A 17,500-nucleotide genomic window follows, 5' to 3' on the forward strand; every position below is an offset into this window, starting at 1 on the left:
CCGGCCACCGCGGAATCTGGCCGTGAAATCTGTATAACAGTCGGAGAACGACGCGTTGCCAAGGGCCGATCCTCTATTCAAACTCTTATCGATTGATATTGATTAATTTCAGCAGCGCCGAACGGAACACCGCACGGCCGCAACAATATCATTAATTTTTTCTTAGGCATTACAAAATATTACATTTTTTCCTTAGTAATAAATTCATAAAATATGTCTTTTATTTATAAAATATGTCTATAATATACATAAAAATTTCCATCTACAGTTATTTTATGATAAATTGAAGAACATGAAACAAGGTTTTGATATTCTTCATAAAATTCCATATTTTACCATTCCATATTTGATACTACTTCATAACAATGAAGGTGGTTATTAAAACCTATAATATAAAAACCTAAGAGAATAAAACCTATTCTATCATTATTTAACGGTTATACAAGCCATTGCGATAATCAAAAAATAAAGGCAAATTTTCTTGATTATAATTTCTTACAAGAATCATTTATAATTATCTTTATAATTATACTTGATGATCTTAGCTTTATAGAAAGAGAATAAGAAGGGAGAGGCGTGTGCCACGACGAGGCCTGACCACGAACCAATCGTAAAAATCCGCAATTATTTTTGCGAAGGATATCACCTCAGCCAGGAATCGAACCTAGATCTCCTGCTTACCGGATAAGCATCTTATTCTTTCGACCACAGAGGTATGTGATGATATTTATCGTAATAACGTGTTTAGAATAACACGTCAACAATTCAATGATACACACATATATACATATACTACATATACATATATACATGTATATTCTCTCCCCACGACCAATACTCCAGAGAGATGATGATCCTAATCTCTCGATGGATGCAAATCGGACTGCAGCAGTGACATCCTCCAACGCCACTAGCAAATATAAATAATCCTCCTGGTGCGCGACAGGAGAGATTGCATCAAGCATGGCTCGAGCTCGAAGAAAAACTTTTGATCTGAAAAGATATACATTAACTAACTAAGATAAAGTTACAAAAATTTATGCTAAAAAAAAATTAGACAGCAAATATGATCTCTTCATTAATACCTATATCTGTAGCAATAAAGTCTGTAAGTAATTTTCTGCCATACTGATCTGATTTAGAAATTTCAGCTTTAAGAAGATCAATCAAAATTTTCTTGGTTGTATCCCATTTTAATATTTCAAACCATCTTTTCTTCCAGGATATAATTCTTTAAAATATTGCTGAATCTGCAAATTAATTATATCAAATGTACGTTTTCTTTAAATAGCACAAAAAAAAGAGAAAGAAGAACATTCAAAGTATGCAAATTCTATATTCTCCAGCAGATATGCATTAGGTAATTGAAGCATATTCCAATATTTTAAATAATTACGCATTAAAATATCAATAGCCTAGATATTTGAAAAGAAGATTCTCTTTATGATTGTGATGCCATAAATCTTGTTTTTCTGAGGTATTGAAATCTCAAAGGATGTGTCTGACCAATTGCAAAATAGTTCAGGCCATGACTTATTGTCATGCTTCAAGCAAGCAATTCACTTTCAAATATTTAAGGATTATTCAAATAGGCTTTTCAGGTGATATCTATATAAATTCTGTTTGATCAGGTATTTTTAACATGTCAAGTATTGATACGTCTTTTGTGATTAATTAGTTTTCTTAGAATTCTGTAAAACTCAAGAGCATTATTTACAATTCAATATAGATATTTATTTTAGAAATATTTAAAATATGTTTTTAAATTTTTTTAAGAAAAGAATTGAGATACAAAGTTAAAGTATATGCTTGTTAAAAGATACCTCTCCTTAAGTAACACACTTTTCTGCTATTAGATGCTTCCAGTTAGAAAAAAAACTTACTTGCATCCTATTTGAGGAATGAATTTTTTTATTAATTCCTCATTTAGTGCGAGTAATCTTTTCATGCTATTTATTTTTTGATCTAAGAAAAATAAAAAACAAAAAAAGCAACCATTTGAAACATGCAACATATATACTCGACATATATACAATGACTAATAATAAAAAAGATAATAAAATAATGCTTTTAATCTGCTGACTCCGAAAGTTGAGTCACGCATTACGCAAAAAAAGACTGAGGCTGCGTTCCGATATTCACTGCCAGTACTGAAAATCTATAATATACATGATCCAAGCTATATATTTTCAGTACTGGCAGTGAATATTGGAACGCAGCCTGAGAGAAAAGTAATAGAGAAAAAGCATGAGATAAAAAGAGAAAGAATTAGAGTCAAGTTGAGTCAATAAGTGGAAAACGCTATAACATTCTAAATCAGAGAAAAACGGCAAATCGGCAGTAACTCTTACATCCACTTTTTGATATAATAAAAAAATCATAAAATTGATATTTGATGTCTATCTGTGCTAAATTCATAAGAATTCATAAATTTGTAAGTTCCACATATTGAGCATTTTCTTTATATAAATTACACACACACACACACACACACACACACACACACACACACACACACACACACACACACACCACACACCACACACACACACACCATACACACACACACACACACACACACACACACACGCACACACGTGATGGTATTAACGTTTCTATGGGCGATTTTCAGATCGGGCCATATTTTCTTCCGGCACACTTTAATGGACAAGCGTACGCAGAGTTTCTTGAAAATCAATTGCCGATTCTTTTGGAGGACATTCCTCTCCAAGAGTGGGAAACGTTGATTTTTCAGTACGATGGAGCTCCCGCACATTATTCTCGCAGAGTGCGGGAAATTCTGGATACGCATTTTCCAAATAGATGGATTGGTCGGGATGGTTCGATCGTTTGGCCGGCACGATCACCAGATTTGAATGTGCTCGATTATTTTGTCTGGGGTTATATTAAAGTCGAGCAGACATGATGGTACTCAAAATGAGGTACGTAATGAAATTATTAGCGACTTTTCACATTATCACTCCGGATATGATGCATCTTGCAACACGACAAATTTCTCGAAGAATCGAACTTTGCTTGGAAATGCAAGAAAGATAGTTTGAGCAGTTATTTCATTAGAAATGTAACAAAAGTGAATTATACTACTGGGGAAACTATTTAAAAAAAAAAATGCGCCAAGCTATCTATCACAAGGTTATGTAGAAATGATAATGCTTTTTTTCTCTGTAAAAAAATTCGGTAAATGTATACCAAAAATAGATGTAAAAATAACATGATCTTGTAAATCTAAAAAATCAACACAAAATGTACAAAATGATAATAATTTAGATGAGAAATATGTAAATTTATCTATAGCTTATTTAATGTAGAAAAATTTCGTAAATAATGAAATATTTTATATTTTATATTTTTTATATTTATATTTTATGTAAATATTCAAAATTGTCAGAGGTGTATTGAAAAATGTTTATGCGAGCCAATACTGGATGTTCGTCGTTTGTAACAATAAATCAAACAATCATCTAAATGGAAATTATAATCTCTAGCCATGTGAACTGCACGCCACGGATTTGTCGGTCTTGATAACGTAGTCCCTTATATGTTGTTCAAAGCAGTAGATAAACAGTTATATAACAACAAAGTATGTATAGGTGGAATTGTTAAAGACATATGTTAAAATGTAAGAAATGAAATTAGTTATATTACCCATTTTTATTCACATACCCGACTTTGGTATAACTTTATTTTTAACTTAATTTATATTTTTAATTCTTTATTTAATTTATATTCACATATGACATCTTTGTTTAATTATTACTAGTATTAATAACCTCTTACAGACTTGTTTTTTACTTTTAGTAAACAAATTATTTTTTTCTTTGCATGCTCTCCGATTCTTGTTTATTTTGTCCGCGGCTAATCATTATTTTTTTAATAATTAGTTCTACTATATTAATTTCATAATTATGCGTCTATATATTTTATTGTTAAACACTGAAAAATTATGCGTCTATATATTTTATTATGTTAAACACTGAAGAAGAGTTACACTAAATTAAAACGTAAGTTTATTATCTCAAACAGATTATTGTTCTATTTTATCTAAATTATTTTAAATATATTTTTCTTTCTCGTTTGCTACATCTTTTTATTGCTCGTTTCTCTATTTGTTATATATGTTTTCACAAAAAAATAAAAAATTGAACAATTTTTTTATCAAATATATATTCTAATTGCGTTTAACGGAGTGCAATTATTATTAATTTCTCAGAAAGATATCTTTATGAATGTGTTTCTTGCATGATATAAATGCATATAAAATGCAAGAAATACATTTATAAAGATTTTCTTGTTTAATATACAGTAAATAATAAGAATAAATCATGTATATCGATGCGAGAAACGGAATGCATCTTATGTTATGTAATTTTTAATCATCTATTTCAAATAATAACGCATGCGCATGGACAATTCTTATAATTATTTAAGAAAAAAATCTCAAGGTAGAGCTTTTTTGCGCTTTTGCGTAATCCTTTAAATGACAACTATCTTTGAAAGAAACACAAAATTGTCTTTCAAAATTTTTAGTAAATAGATAAAAACTAGTTTATGAAATCCCGAATAGTCAAGTTTATCGAAATGAGATTTTATCAAATTCCTTCTACAAATTTTGTTAATAAAAAAATCACAGATATATTTAACACAGCATATGTGCAAAATGTTATAGCAACATACAGAGCAGTGCATATGACAAATTGCTTATTCGTGTAAATTTATTCGTACAATAATATTAGCAAAAATCCTGGCAAAAGTATAATAAAATTTATTAATAAAATTGGATTTTAATATGTACACGTATATATTTAAAAGATTGGAAACTATTTACAACTACTGACTAATTGTTACAAACTTCATTTTGCTCGATATTTACAATATATACAGAACTTGAATTAGATTTTAAATCTCGGAATCGTGTTCGCCGTTCTTTGAAAAAGTTCGCGGAGGACCAGGAATCTTACAATAATCTCGATTCGTGGCTCTTCTACGAATTCGGCGCGTTGTAAGACGATGCGCGGGGTCTCGGAATGCGTGGTGTTTGTCGCGTGGCCGAACAGCTGTTCGCCTGTCAAACGTATCGTCTCAGTCTTTTTCGGGCGGATTTTCAGGCTGGACTTAGAATTTGCTGCGGTTCGGAAGCTCTCTGCTCTGTCACCGACAGCGATGGAAGTTGCACGAGGCCTTCCTAAGGGGGCCGAGTTAAGAAACGCCTTAACTCGAGAATTATCTCGTGTGCTTTGAAGATGGGAGCGATCTGCCAGAAGCTCCTGGCTTGCTAGGAAGCGCCCTACGATCACCTTCTGGATTAAAACGGGTAAAATAGCAGATTCTGCTCAGCAGTTTCTCTGATATCAAGAAACAGAAGTCGGGGCAGAAGAAGAGTCGATATATTTTGTTGAAGCTCAATGATATAAAAAAAAAGGAACTAATAAACTAATATCTGTTATATATTTATTATTTTTTATTTTTGAAATTAATATTGGTTAGTCTTAGCTTTAACATTTCTCTAAATTAGTGTTATTATTGTTAAATATATATTTTATTGTTTTTCTTCAATGTTAAATCGTATCGTGAGATATTATGAATAAACGACATGTGTATTATTAGAAATACTTCAGATTCTTATCTTGGATAAAGATACTTTAAACATATAATTATTTTAAAAGTTTCTTATTTATTGCAGGATTATCTTGTTTTAAAAAAGAGATTAGTACATAAAGATTAGTAGATCGATATATATGTCGATATATATTGTTGTTTCGATTTCCCTTTTTTGAAAAACATGCACATGACAAAAAGAAAGAAAAATAGAAGAAAGGAAGAAAAATAATTAATAAAAAATGAAAAAAATAGACTTAAGTGTCCTTGTTATATTCTAGGTAATATATAAAAATTTATTAAATTAAGATGTAATATAATTAAATAATTAAATCTGAAAAATATAAGTAATTAAAATATAATTATAAATAATTATATATATAAAATATATAATTATAAATATATAATTATAAATAAATATATATATATATAAATGTATAATTATAAATAATTAATTACGGCGTAGACTGGTAGTTTTTAAAAATTCTCAAATAGTAAAATACTATGAGTTTGTTGTCACGTTATCAACAATCATTGTAGCAACTAATTTAAACAAACTTGGGACAAGGTGAAACAACATTATGTCTGTCGCATTGACCAAACTGGAATTCTAACTTTAATAATGACAAATTGATAGTAACATGTCAACATCAACATGTCAACATTTGCTAATCAACTTGACGATAATTTGACGAGAATTCGTATTATCAATTTGTTATCCGCGATTAACAGCATATTGACAACAAATTGATGCAAGTCATCATTGTATTCAATGTTATTTGTACTCAATAGCATGTTAACATAATGGCATAAATAATGAGTAATAAATAATGAATGTTACATATCTCAGACAGCATCAAGTCGTCTTAAGACAATTAAAAAATGTGTAAATTTCTATAAAGATATTTTTAATGAAAGAATATAGCCCATGAAAAGATAATTTATTGTAGACATTTTTTAATCGCTTTTGAAATTTGTTTAAAGATATTCTTTTAGTTATTTTTAATATAATTAATTTATTTTTATCTTAAAGCCTCCCATTTGAAAGAGCTCCAACTGGAGTTTTATTTGGAGAAATCGCTTTCAAATAATCATTTCAGAAATGAACTTAATAGGGCTTGTATTTACAAGAAATACAACTTCGTCGCATCCATTTGGCGACGATGTTGCATACAACTCGAAAAGTATAATTATACATTCTTTTATTGAAAAATTGTCGTAAATATGTGACATTTCACCAACGAATTAAAAAAACTTTATTGCTTAAACATATATACGCAACAACAAATGGAAATCATTATGTATGTTTTATTGCGTTATATTTTCAGCCTGATGCTCAAGATGGAACAATTAATCATTCATTGCTGGTTGACAATGTTGTCGACAATGTACCTACCATTTACTTATTGCCGACCGTTTACTCTTAAAATTTCAACTGATTACATGTGTAGTCATGTTGCTGCATTCGTAACGTGACATCAGCAAATATGTAATAACGTAATATTAACGCATTGCATTAGTTTGCTCGATATGCTATATCACGCTGAATTATCTGGATTTTATCTATTTTCTTTCGGAAAAATTATAATCGTCATGTCGAACCATCGAGAAACTCGTTGTAGCATAGTATCGCCAAGTTCACGCGAAACTACTGAAATTCATGCCAAAACGACTGCAAGATATCTCTGGTTATATTTTTATTTGCACGAAACTCCGAAATAAACCCGACTTACTTTTTATATCTTCAGCAAACATTCTCAGCTGAGTTCTAACTAAGCTTAATCGACAGTTATTTAAGCCCTGCAATGGAGGAGGTATTAAGAATAAGAACAAATATTAAATTTTAGAAATAGAAATTCAAAATAAGAATTAAATGTAACGCACAACGAGTACAAGTAAGTGTAAGATATTACAGTATTTTATACTTATTTATATTCATATATTGTGTGTTACATTTAATTTTTATTTCAAATTTACATTTCCAAAATTTAATGTTTCCCATTCCTAATATTTACTTCATTGTGTGGGCCCTTAAATTACATAATAAAAGCCTTTTTTTATTTTTTTTCTTCGTATCCTACAGAGATATCGTAAAGCAAAATCAGAGAGATTGTAAGTTAAAGTAGACAAATTAAAAAAAAAAAAAACACGTTCACGTTATTATCGAGTTCTTGTCAGACAAGAGCTTAGTCTGACTTTATTATAATTTTAATACTAAAAGGAAACATTTCCTTATCAAGAATCTTTTATCTCTTCCTGTTTCCTTTTGTCTCTATTGTGTCATGTCATGCGAATGCAAGAGTGCACGTGTTGTGCGTGACATATCTTTTGCACGAGACATGTTAATAATGCATGGAATGTATTAAGAATTTCTGCGTTTTGTATTATATATTTGCATTATATATTTGCATTATATATATCTTACGTTGTTTTGTAAGATGAACGGTAAAAATAAATAAAATTTTATAAATATCTGGATTGTCATAGTCCAAGTAAAGGGATGGAAAAGGGCAGAAATCGTTTTTAAGTGATATTGGATCCAGGGAAGGGTGTTTAAAGGACAGCTGATTAAGTAAAGGGAAAAAAACTGAAGAGATTTATTTGAAAATAAGAAAATATTCAATTTATAGCTCCGAAGAGCGTATCTGGCTCCGAAGAGCGTACGAATAATTAATATCATAAAATATCAGCACTAATTAATACTTCTCCGAAGGAATTCCGTCCCAATCATAACTCAATAAAACGGCTTTAGATAACAGAAGCCCCCCTAGATAACAGAAAACGAATATACAAAACAAATCGTTGTCGACAATAAACTTTTCAAGAACACGTCTGAAATGCTAACTAGAAATAGAATGAATATTGAAAAGGAGTAAATAAAATGAAATGTGTTGCAAATAATATTCACGCAAAGGACAAGCGCGTCTCTCTATTTTATTGATTACTTGCTGAATTCGTATTACCGGTATTAATTTTGACCGAACGAATTGTCCTTGATTCTTCAACGTACGTATATATACTAGAACTATTGTTTTATAATTAGATGTATATTAGATGCTAAGATCGTATTTACATTTATTTTTATATTTAAAACAGATTCAAATATTTAAGCTGTATCAATCACACTTGCTTATGAACGTGTATACATATTAATGTTAAAACGTTTGTTGAATGTTATAAGACTGGTACTCGGTAATTAGTTTTTATACATATTTAAAATGTCATGAATCAAATAACAAAGCCGTATTAGCATTTTAAAATCTTAAAATATTATTTAAGATTATTTTTTGAAATAAAAACGGATTATGAATATTTTCCGCCTTGATAGACAAATCTGCAGAGACAGACTTTGAGCAGAGTCTACTATCGATGTTTAATGGCAAAAAGGTAACAAATTTTACACAAGATTTATAAAATCTGACGATGTCGGCAAACTACCGCCAAAAATATTGACAAAACCTGCTGATATACCAGTAGATTGGCAGCAGAAACGAAGCAAATCTTGCCAAATATTTTTATGCAGACACAGATAGCTATAAATTTGTCCAAAATCCAAATTTACTTAGTATTTGCTGCTAATTTTTCGACTAATTTAAATTTTTAGCATTTTGTCTGAGCAGTTATTAATTTATTAGTTCAAAATATTTAAAATGATAAGATTGTCGTATTTGTTGCACAAAATTGCAAATATTTGCGCAAATGTATATATGTAATCCATAGGAAGTGAATGATACCACATTAATAAAAATGTAAAGTTAGAAATGTCAATTATCAAAAAATTATGTAGCGATTTATGGTCAATTAGATTTTAAAATTTTAACTTTACATAAATATCTTTTTTGATTAACGTCTTAAAAAATAAATAAATCATTACTCAATTTTCTTTTTTATTTATAATAAATGCAAATTTATTCAAAGATATTAACTAATATAATCGTAGAAGATCGTAACTTGTAAGTAAACTATCATACTTACTTGATGATATAAGATTCATTTAGACGAAATCAATTTCTTTGTTGTATCACGTGTAGATTTATGTGATTACAAAAATTATTTAATTTTATCTGAACTATTAGCTAATATAGCTAATTATATCAATGACGCATGTTCGTAAAGTAAACATTTCTCTTGACTTCTTGTATTTTATTAGTCTGTAATAAAATAAATAAGGAAATTCATATTATCTCATATCTTTTATCAGAATTTAATTTTTATAATTCTCTGACAATTGAAAAAATTAATAATTTATAGTTAATCGCTCATTACAGAAATATTTATTATTAAATATTTATTAAAGAATTAATATTAATAATTCAGTTCGAGCAAAAAACAAATCGCTTGTTTCATCGCTTTATAAGATTTATTTTATTTTTTTTTATAATACACAAATTATACATACATATATACATATACATATATCGTACATACGTACATACAGAGGGTGTCGCAGAAAATAAAAATAAAAATAAAAAAAGAAACGGTACATCTCTCACGTAATGCATTCAAAGTAGATCAAACGAGTTCGATATACGTAAAATATTCTCTTAATCGATAATCCAAAAGTTCAAGATGAGTATTCGATTGAGAATACTTGAATGTCTCTTTTGCTTATGCAAATACAGGGGAATATCGTTTCTTTGTTCTCCCTCTTTCTATACTTAGATATATTGTAGATGTTTGCATTCGAATGGTTCACTTTGTACGTGAACGGAATGGAAACCCTATATTGTATCGTATGTGACTTCGTGTAACGATCCTAATATAAACGTCGCGTTCTCAGAGTAATTTTACTATATTTTACGGTCAACCATAAATACATGAAGAGAATTGCATGCGGAAATGCAATCCTATAAAGTCTTCAGAGAACGTCCAAATGACGATACCTAATTCCTTACAGGCCTCTTTTAGACATAGAAGCGCTTTACAATTTTTCGCAACTTAGAAGATCTATTAAACGCTTTAAAAAAACATCTTGGCTTCGGGCATTTTATACCTTATACGATGGCTTCTCGCTTTTTTATCTACTGTTCAAGAGATTCTTGATGTCGTATCGTTTATCACGCTATCAGTTGCATCCGGTGATTTATTTTTGCGATTTATCTTTGTTCATATCATTTTTAATACTCTCTTTCGTCAATATAAAGTTCAATTGTTTTTGCACAATTTATCGTGCATAGTATTATTTCGTTCTTTTTAAAACCTATTTACTGCGTTAAAATCTGGGAATTTATATATTACATTATCGCGCTGCGCGATCGTCCTCGGGGAGCCGTACGAGAGCAAGCCAATAATTATTATTACCTCTAATTCTGCATTATGCCAGAATATATATCTTACAAAAATTTCATTTTGTAGATTTGTGTAACCAACTCCAGATGGTCGAATTTATTTTGCGAACTAACTTTTTCTATTATGTTAATAATAGATCCAGGATATTTAAACTGACATTTTTTTTCTTTTATCGGTATGATCGATCAAAAATACAACGAACCAATATATATATACATGTACATTTTATTTTAAATCAAGATCTTCATTATCATTAATAACCATATATCATTATGATATTGGTATTTTATATTTATTATTCCCTTATTTCAATATATTAAAAAAAAAAAGATATTAAAATGATTAGTCTTTATTCTATACTATATTTATAAGATTTTTAACATGAAAAACAAACGTGGCTTCTGAATTTCGCAACTCAGTTTCAACGATTGCCGTACAATCATGATACAAAGCTATTTCGATTGAGCATCCTGTTGGTTCTGTTGTTGTTGTTGCTGCTGTGTCTGCTGTTGTTGCACTTGCTGTGTTAAAGTTTGCAATCTCACTTGATTAAGAGTAGATGGAGAAGTTAGATTCGAAGTAGATGCAGAAGTGGCACTAGGACTGGTACCCGCAGCAGCGGTGGAAGCAGAAGTGGTGGAACCTGGACTGGTGCCTGAATTAGGGCTAGGACCTGGACCAGGACTTCGTCTTACTGCACTGGCAACTGGTTTTCCCTGAATAGGCGTAGTTTGTCGTAGTTGAGGATTGCTGGCGGTCACCACTTGAATAGTTTGTTTTAGAGCTGCGGATGCAACCGGTATCATACGAGTTGGCAATGGTGATTTAGCTAATACGACTTGGCTAGCCTGAGAGACTGATTGCCCTGTCGAGACCTGCAATTCAAAACAGTATCATTTGTTTTACCATTTAATTAAGCGTTTAGTAGTACTGTATTTGTTCAATTATTTATCTCTTAAGTTTTATTAAGATATTTTATTTAGAAAATATAAATTTCTTCAGAGTTTAATGTTTATAATTTGCAAATTAGTCTATGAAATGTTTAAATGTTTAAAAAAATCTATCAATAACAAAATTTTTTTTATTCTGATGTCCATTACATACATGGCCAAATTGCTGTATTGCCGAGGGCTGCACCTGTTTCATCACCTGATGAATTTGCTGTACTGTCATGGCCGTAGGTAATGATTTTGGTTGTACGATTAGTTGTGTCTGCACGCCTGCTTTATTTGTGACTTGAGCCAGTTGTGCGACCTTTTGTCCCGGTAGTTTTCTCTGAGTGATAATTTGTGGATGAAGCGCAAGCTGTCGAATTTGTTGGGGAGTTGCGGTACGAATACCTGCGACATTAGTCTTTACAAGTGTCGCTACTGGAGTACCACCCGTAGAAGTCCCGGCCTGTTGCATTAAACCAGCCTGAGCGAAGATCTGTGCCGGGGTAAGACCCGCTTGTGCGGGTACCTGTAATAAAAACCATTATTTTTGCGAGCGAGAAAAAAATATAAAATTACTTTCTGCTTTTTACATATAAAATAAACTAATGCAACTTTATTTGAGATATTTAAACATCTTGATTATTTAAATTTCTTTTGATCTTGTCTTCTTGTTGAAGTACTCACCTGCACCTGTGCGACCGCCGCGGCTGCCGCTGCCTTCGCTTGTTGTTGTAACGCTTGCCGTTTCAACAACGCGGCCATTTCCGTGTCTGATACTGTCCTTGCCATCGTGGGTTTGCTTACAGCAGACTGCGCTGCCACAGTTCCCGCGGTGCCTACTGCGGCGATACCCTGTTTCATTAGGGTAGCCGCTGCCGCTCGTTGCTGTGCTGCTGCTGCCGCCGTAGCAGAGACAGCGACAGACACTTTTTGCCCACTGGCAGCCTGAGCTTGCAGTACTTTAAGCTGCTGTTGCCGCAGTAACACCTGCTGTTGTTGCTTATAGTACTGCATCTGCGCCGCCGTTGAGGTTTTGCTTCCTGATGCCGCTGTGGCCATCGTGACACCTACCAAACTTCCTTTTTGACCACCAGCCGCAGTGGAAGTTTGACCCGTGGACACTAAATTGGCCATAGCGATTCGTTGAGCAGATGGCTGCACGCTCATGTTTGCCGACGTTGTCTTCGCTTCCTGCATAGCTACTTGTGCATTTCCAGGTCGAACCTTTACCGTAGTGGCTGCCACAGTAGTCGTCACGTTACTCAAACTTACGCTGGTAACAGCAGCCTTAGCTGTATTAGCACTGGTTACTGCAATCGCTTGGGTCAACTGATGAATTTGGGAACCAATAGAATTTGCGATCACTTGTCCGGCCTGTTGCTGTTGAGACTGTTGTTGCAACTTAAGTTGTTGTTGCTGCTGGGCGGCCTGTTGCTGATGTTGCAGGAATCGTGCTGCGACCTGTTGTTGCTGTTCCGGAGTTAAAACCTGTGACTCAGTTTCAGTTAGCAAATATTTTTTCAAATGTTGCGCAACATCAATAAGATACAATAAAAATAATTGTATCGATTCTACAATTTGAGCGTGAATATCAAATCCAAAGTCAATTAAGTATTATATCAAACATATAAATTCTCTATCAAGCTTACTTTAATATAAAACAAAAATAAATTTTAATTTCGTTTTATACTGACTGCATGCTTTAGCTTCTCCTTGGCGATCCTCTCAGCGCGTCGTGTAGCAACCTCAACTGGTAATATCGGAGTTTCCGTTTGTATACCTAAATCGACTAGAATAGCGGCGTTTGTAGCATTCCTCATCAATGGACCCATGATAATCGGTTTTACGGTAGGTGTTCGCTTGTTGGAGACAGACTTCATGGTATCATATCTTTGACTGCCGCTCGATGTGAACGAGCTATTCTTATCCTGATTATGTAATTGCGATGTCCTCACCGCTCTATTACTTTTGCTTTGTTGCTAAAACAAAGCAAGAGCAACAGAGCGATGAGGGAGTAAAACAAAAAAAATAACTGTAAAATTCCACCTATAATAATCGATTATCTAATAATAATAAATTTATTTATAATGAATATAAGAAATTTTTAGAATAAACTATTGTCAAGTCTATGATATTTCAATTTCATTAAATCAAAACAACTACATACCTCGGAAATCGATAGTGCTTTGTAAACATTTCCCTTCTGTTTCTTTTGCTTCTTTGGGGTGGTATCGGTGTGGAATATTATTTTACCTTCCTCCCTGGGCATTATCACAGTTTCATATCTGATCCTGCAATTCTTGGGCGATTTGAATAGTCGTGTGCCATTATTAATGGAATCAGAAATCATGTCCCAATTGGGTGTATGACCGGGCGAGAGAATTATCATGTTCAATGGTAAACTCTGATAGGTCTGAATGGAGTACAACAGACTCCATTCTTCGTAAATCAACCAATCCATAGTTTGATCCGACTCCGGCGACGTTTTCGTGACGTGTGACGAGGTTTTCAAAACTGGCATCGGAGGACGAATGATTGCGCGATATTTATACAGCTTCATGTCACGACGCATCTTTATCAGTGCCGGTGACGGCCGATCGAAGAGTGATTTTGGCGCGTACACGGACTCTTCTTTGTGTCGCATCATCTTCACTGGTCGGCAACCTGACAGAAAAGAATCATAAGACCTAAATACTTGATCGTTTCTACATACAATCAAAACTCTAAAAAATAATTTAGTTGCTAAGTTTTATTTTTTTCATATTTATTGTAATTATTTCACTTCATTTAGAAAACTGCAGAACTATATAAGACAAGAAACTATATAAGACAATTCTTTAAAATTCGTATTTAATGATTATATTTACATATATTTTCAATACTTTAATTTAAAACGGCAATATTTATCAAGTGTTTTTTCACAAATAAAAAAAATAATATAAGCTGCACAGCAAAAAATAAGGATTAATGGCCAAGTTTGAGCAAATAAAGTGAAAAATAATTAAGACAGAAAAATTAATCGCATAAACTTTGAAGATGAATTTCGTAAATAGGGCACGATTTTTTAGGGCTTCGATTTTAAACCAAATAACTGATTTAAGGAACATAAAAGCTAAACTTTAGTGCTGAGTATTTAACGTTATTTCTATCAAAAAATGTATTTTTTATCACGATTTTATCACGATTTTAACATATTATTAAGAAGATGACCTAATATAAGATCAAAATGATGTTTATATTTTTTGACATTTTCTTCTTACAATATAACTACTTAGCACTAAGATCCAGTTTAGCTTTTATTTTTTTTTCTTTAAATCAATTATTTGAAAATAAACGTTTCGAATTTTACTTAGCCCTCATTAACATCCATATAACAGATATTTTAAGAAAAAAAAAAATCTTTAAAATGTACAAAGTAGGAAAAATACAATATAATCAAAGTTCTAATATTAAGATATAATCAAATGAACAGATAACAGTAATATATAGATAAATTGAACAAATTGAAAACTTGTTTAAAAAATAATATATGTAAATGATGTAAAAGTACGTTGTAACGATAGGTAAGAAATTGTATCAAATCTAGAACAAACGAGTTAGATAAACAAAATAATAAATAAATAAATAAATAAATAAAAATCGCCATACAATCCAACTATTCATTTTGAGTTGAAACTATGCAGTCTATAATTTAAAAACCGTCTCTAACCAATTCTTCAGTCAGTGACAAGAATTAAATTAAATCCAACAACGTAAAAACCTGTCAAAATCTTAAATCTCAATAAATCTAATTCTCATGTATAGAGGAATTCTGTCTGGCAAAAAATAAAAATTATGTATAACAACACGAGAAGCATAAATTATAAATAAAAAATAAAAAAAAATAGGAAATAATAACTATAATTAGAAAAATGAATATTTGTAAAACAAAATTATGTCACAAATTAAAAACTTACAAGAAATTATAATTAAAAGTAGTTATAATGAACATATAATTTATAAAGAGTCGTTTGTCTATAAATGTCAACTTCTTAATCCTCAACGATAACTAACACAATAACTCGAATCTATAAGTCAAAGACAGATATGTTTACATATTTCATAACAATTATAATGTTTTGACTGTTCTAATCTATTGTTAACATGTTCTTTTAACTTTTAATTATTTCTCAGTCTGGCTCACATAAGATATCGCAATTTTTTATAGCAAATTTTGTTAACTATGTCATTTGTCTTATATCTTATTTGTTCAAATTTGATCGTTAAACTCTATTTTTTTGCTTTTTTACATCTTCCTTCTCTGTGTATATGTACAAATATTTAACAAAATTATAAGATAATAATAAAAGAAAAGATATTTGCACTTTTATTATTATTAAACACTTATATTAAAAAAGAAAATTAAAATAAAGTAGAAATAAATATTGCCTTTGTAATTACATGTAATTTCCGAGTAATATCTAATTGACGCATAGTTTAAAAATGATCATAATTATAAAGTGCACAAAAATTATTATTCAACATAAAATTCTGATCAAAAATGTCAATTAATTTATTATACACGTATTATACACGTATATATAAGTAAAATTTACTCACCATCATCAGTACTAATTTCGATTCTATTTCTGTTTCGCTCCTTCTTTATATAAATCGGCGGTAGTTGAGCCTCTGTCATAGGAATATTCTCATATAAAAATCCGAGAGAATAATCGATATACACATCGTTATCAGTCGTGGGGGGTGTTGGCGGGCACCACATCTAAAGGAAGATTTAATTATTAATCATATTCCTTAAAAAAATTAATTCAATCCTCTATTGCATTTTATTCTTTAACTAGAACTAAGAGCATGTATAGATATTTAACTATACTTAAATGCACTTTATTTCATTTTTTTTTCATGTATCTATAATAACAACATAATACACATATTCCAACAATAATATGTATACAAATGTACATACATGTACAGCTTCTAATAAATAATTGATATCTGTCTGTATAAAGTTATATAAAATAATTGTTCTTTATTTCCTTATAGTACACATAATAAATCAAAGATTAATATATAAAATATATAAATTATTATAAGCAAACAATTTATAGAATGTAATTAATAATGAATAATTACATCTTTCTTTTTATAATTTTTTTGTATATTTACATGCAATAGAGGATAAAAATATATCATTTTGTACTTACTGGCATTTGCTCCATCGTGTGTTCCGATAACCAAATCTGCAAGATGTTAAAATATTACAAGATATCACAAGATTCATGAGAATCCTCGATACAAAGTCCGTTTCTGTATTCGCTAAATTTACAACACGCTATAATGCTTTTAAATAACATATCTTGAACTTTTTTAAGTTCCGACACTGCTTTGATAGCTTTATCTTTGTTTAAATCATAAACAAGAAAAACTAATTATCCAATAGTAATATCATAATTAATAATATGACGATATGTATATATATATATATATATATATATATATATATATATATATATATATATATAATAAAAATATAATAAATAATAATGCCGAGATTACAGAAAGACGGACTCAACGGACTCGTAAACCAATAATGAAAATAAAGAAAGAGAGAAAGGAGGGTAATATTATTCTTTTCCAGTATTCTTGATCATGTTTAAAAA

The 17,500-nt window shown here is 30.6% G+C and overlaps 1 protein-coding gene across 1 annotated transcript; it reads right to left on the minus strand.

Moving 5' to 3' along the window:
- Nucleotides 1-9,954: 9,954 nt before the first annotated feature.
- LOC148934919 (uncharacterized) lies at nt 9,955-13,454 on the minus strand. Its single transcript, XM_089083320.1, has 3 exons — nt 12,525-13,454; nt 12,010-12,366; nt 9,955-11,780 (listed from the first exon to the last, which is right to left on the minus strand). The coding sequence occupies exons 1-3, from the start codon at nt 13,035-13,037 to the stop codon at nt 11,358-11,360; spliced, it is 1,293 nt and encodes a 430-aa protein (XP_088939446.1). The 5' UTR covers nt 13,038-13,454; the 3' UTR covers nt 9,955-11,357.
- Between the last annotated feature and the right edge of the window lie 4,046 nt (nt 13,455-17,500).

The sequence above is a fragment of the Pogonomyrmex barbatus genome, unplaced genomic scaffold (assembly GCF_055798465.1).
Source record: "Pogonomyrmex barbatus isolate J1 unplaced genomic scaffold, ASM5579846v1 scaffold7, whole genome shotgun sequence".
Lineage (NCBI taxonomy): Eukaryota > Metazoa > Arthropoda > Insecta > Hymenoptera > Formicidae > Pogonomyrmex > Pogonomyrmex barbatus.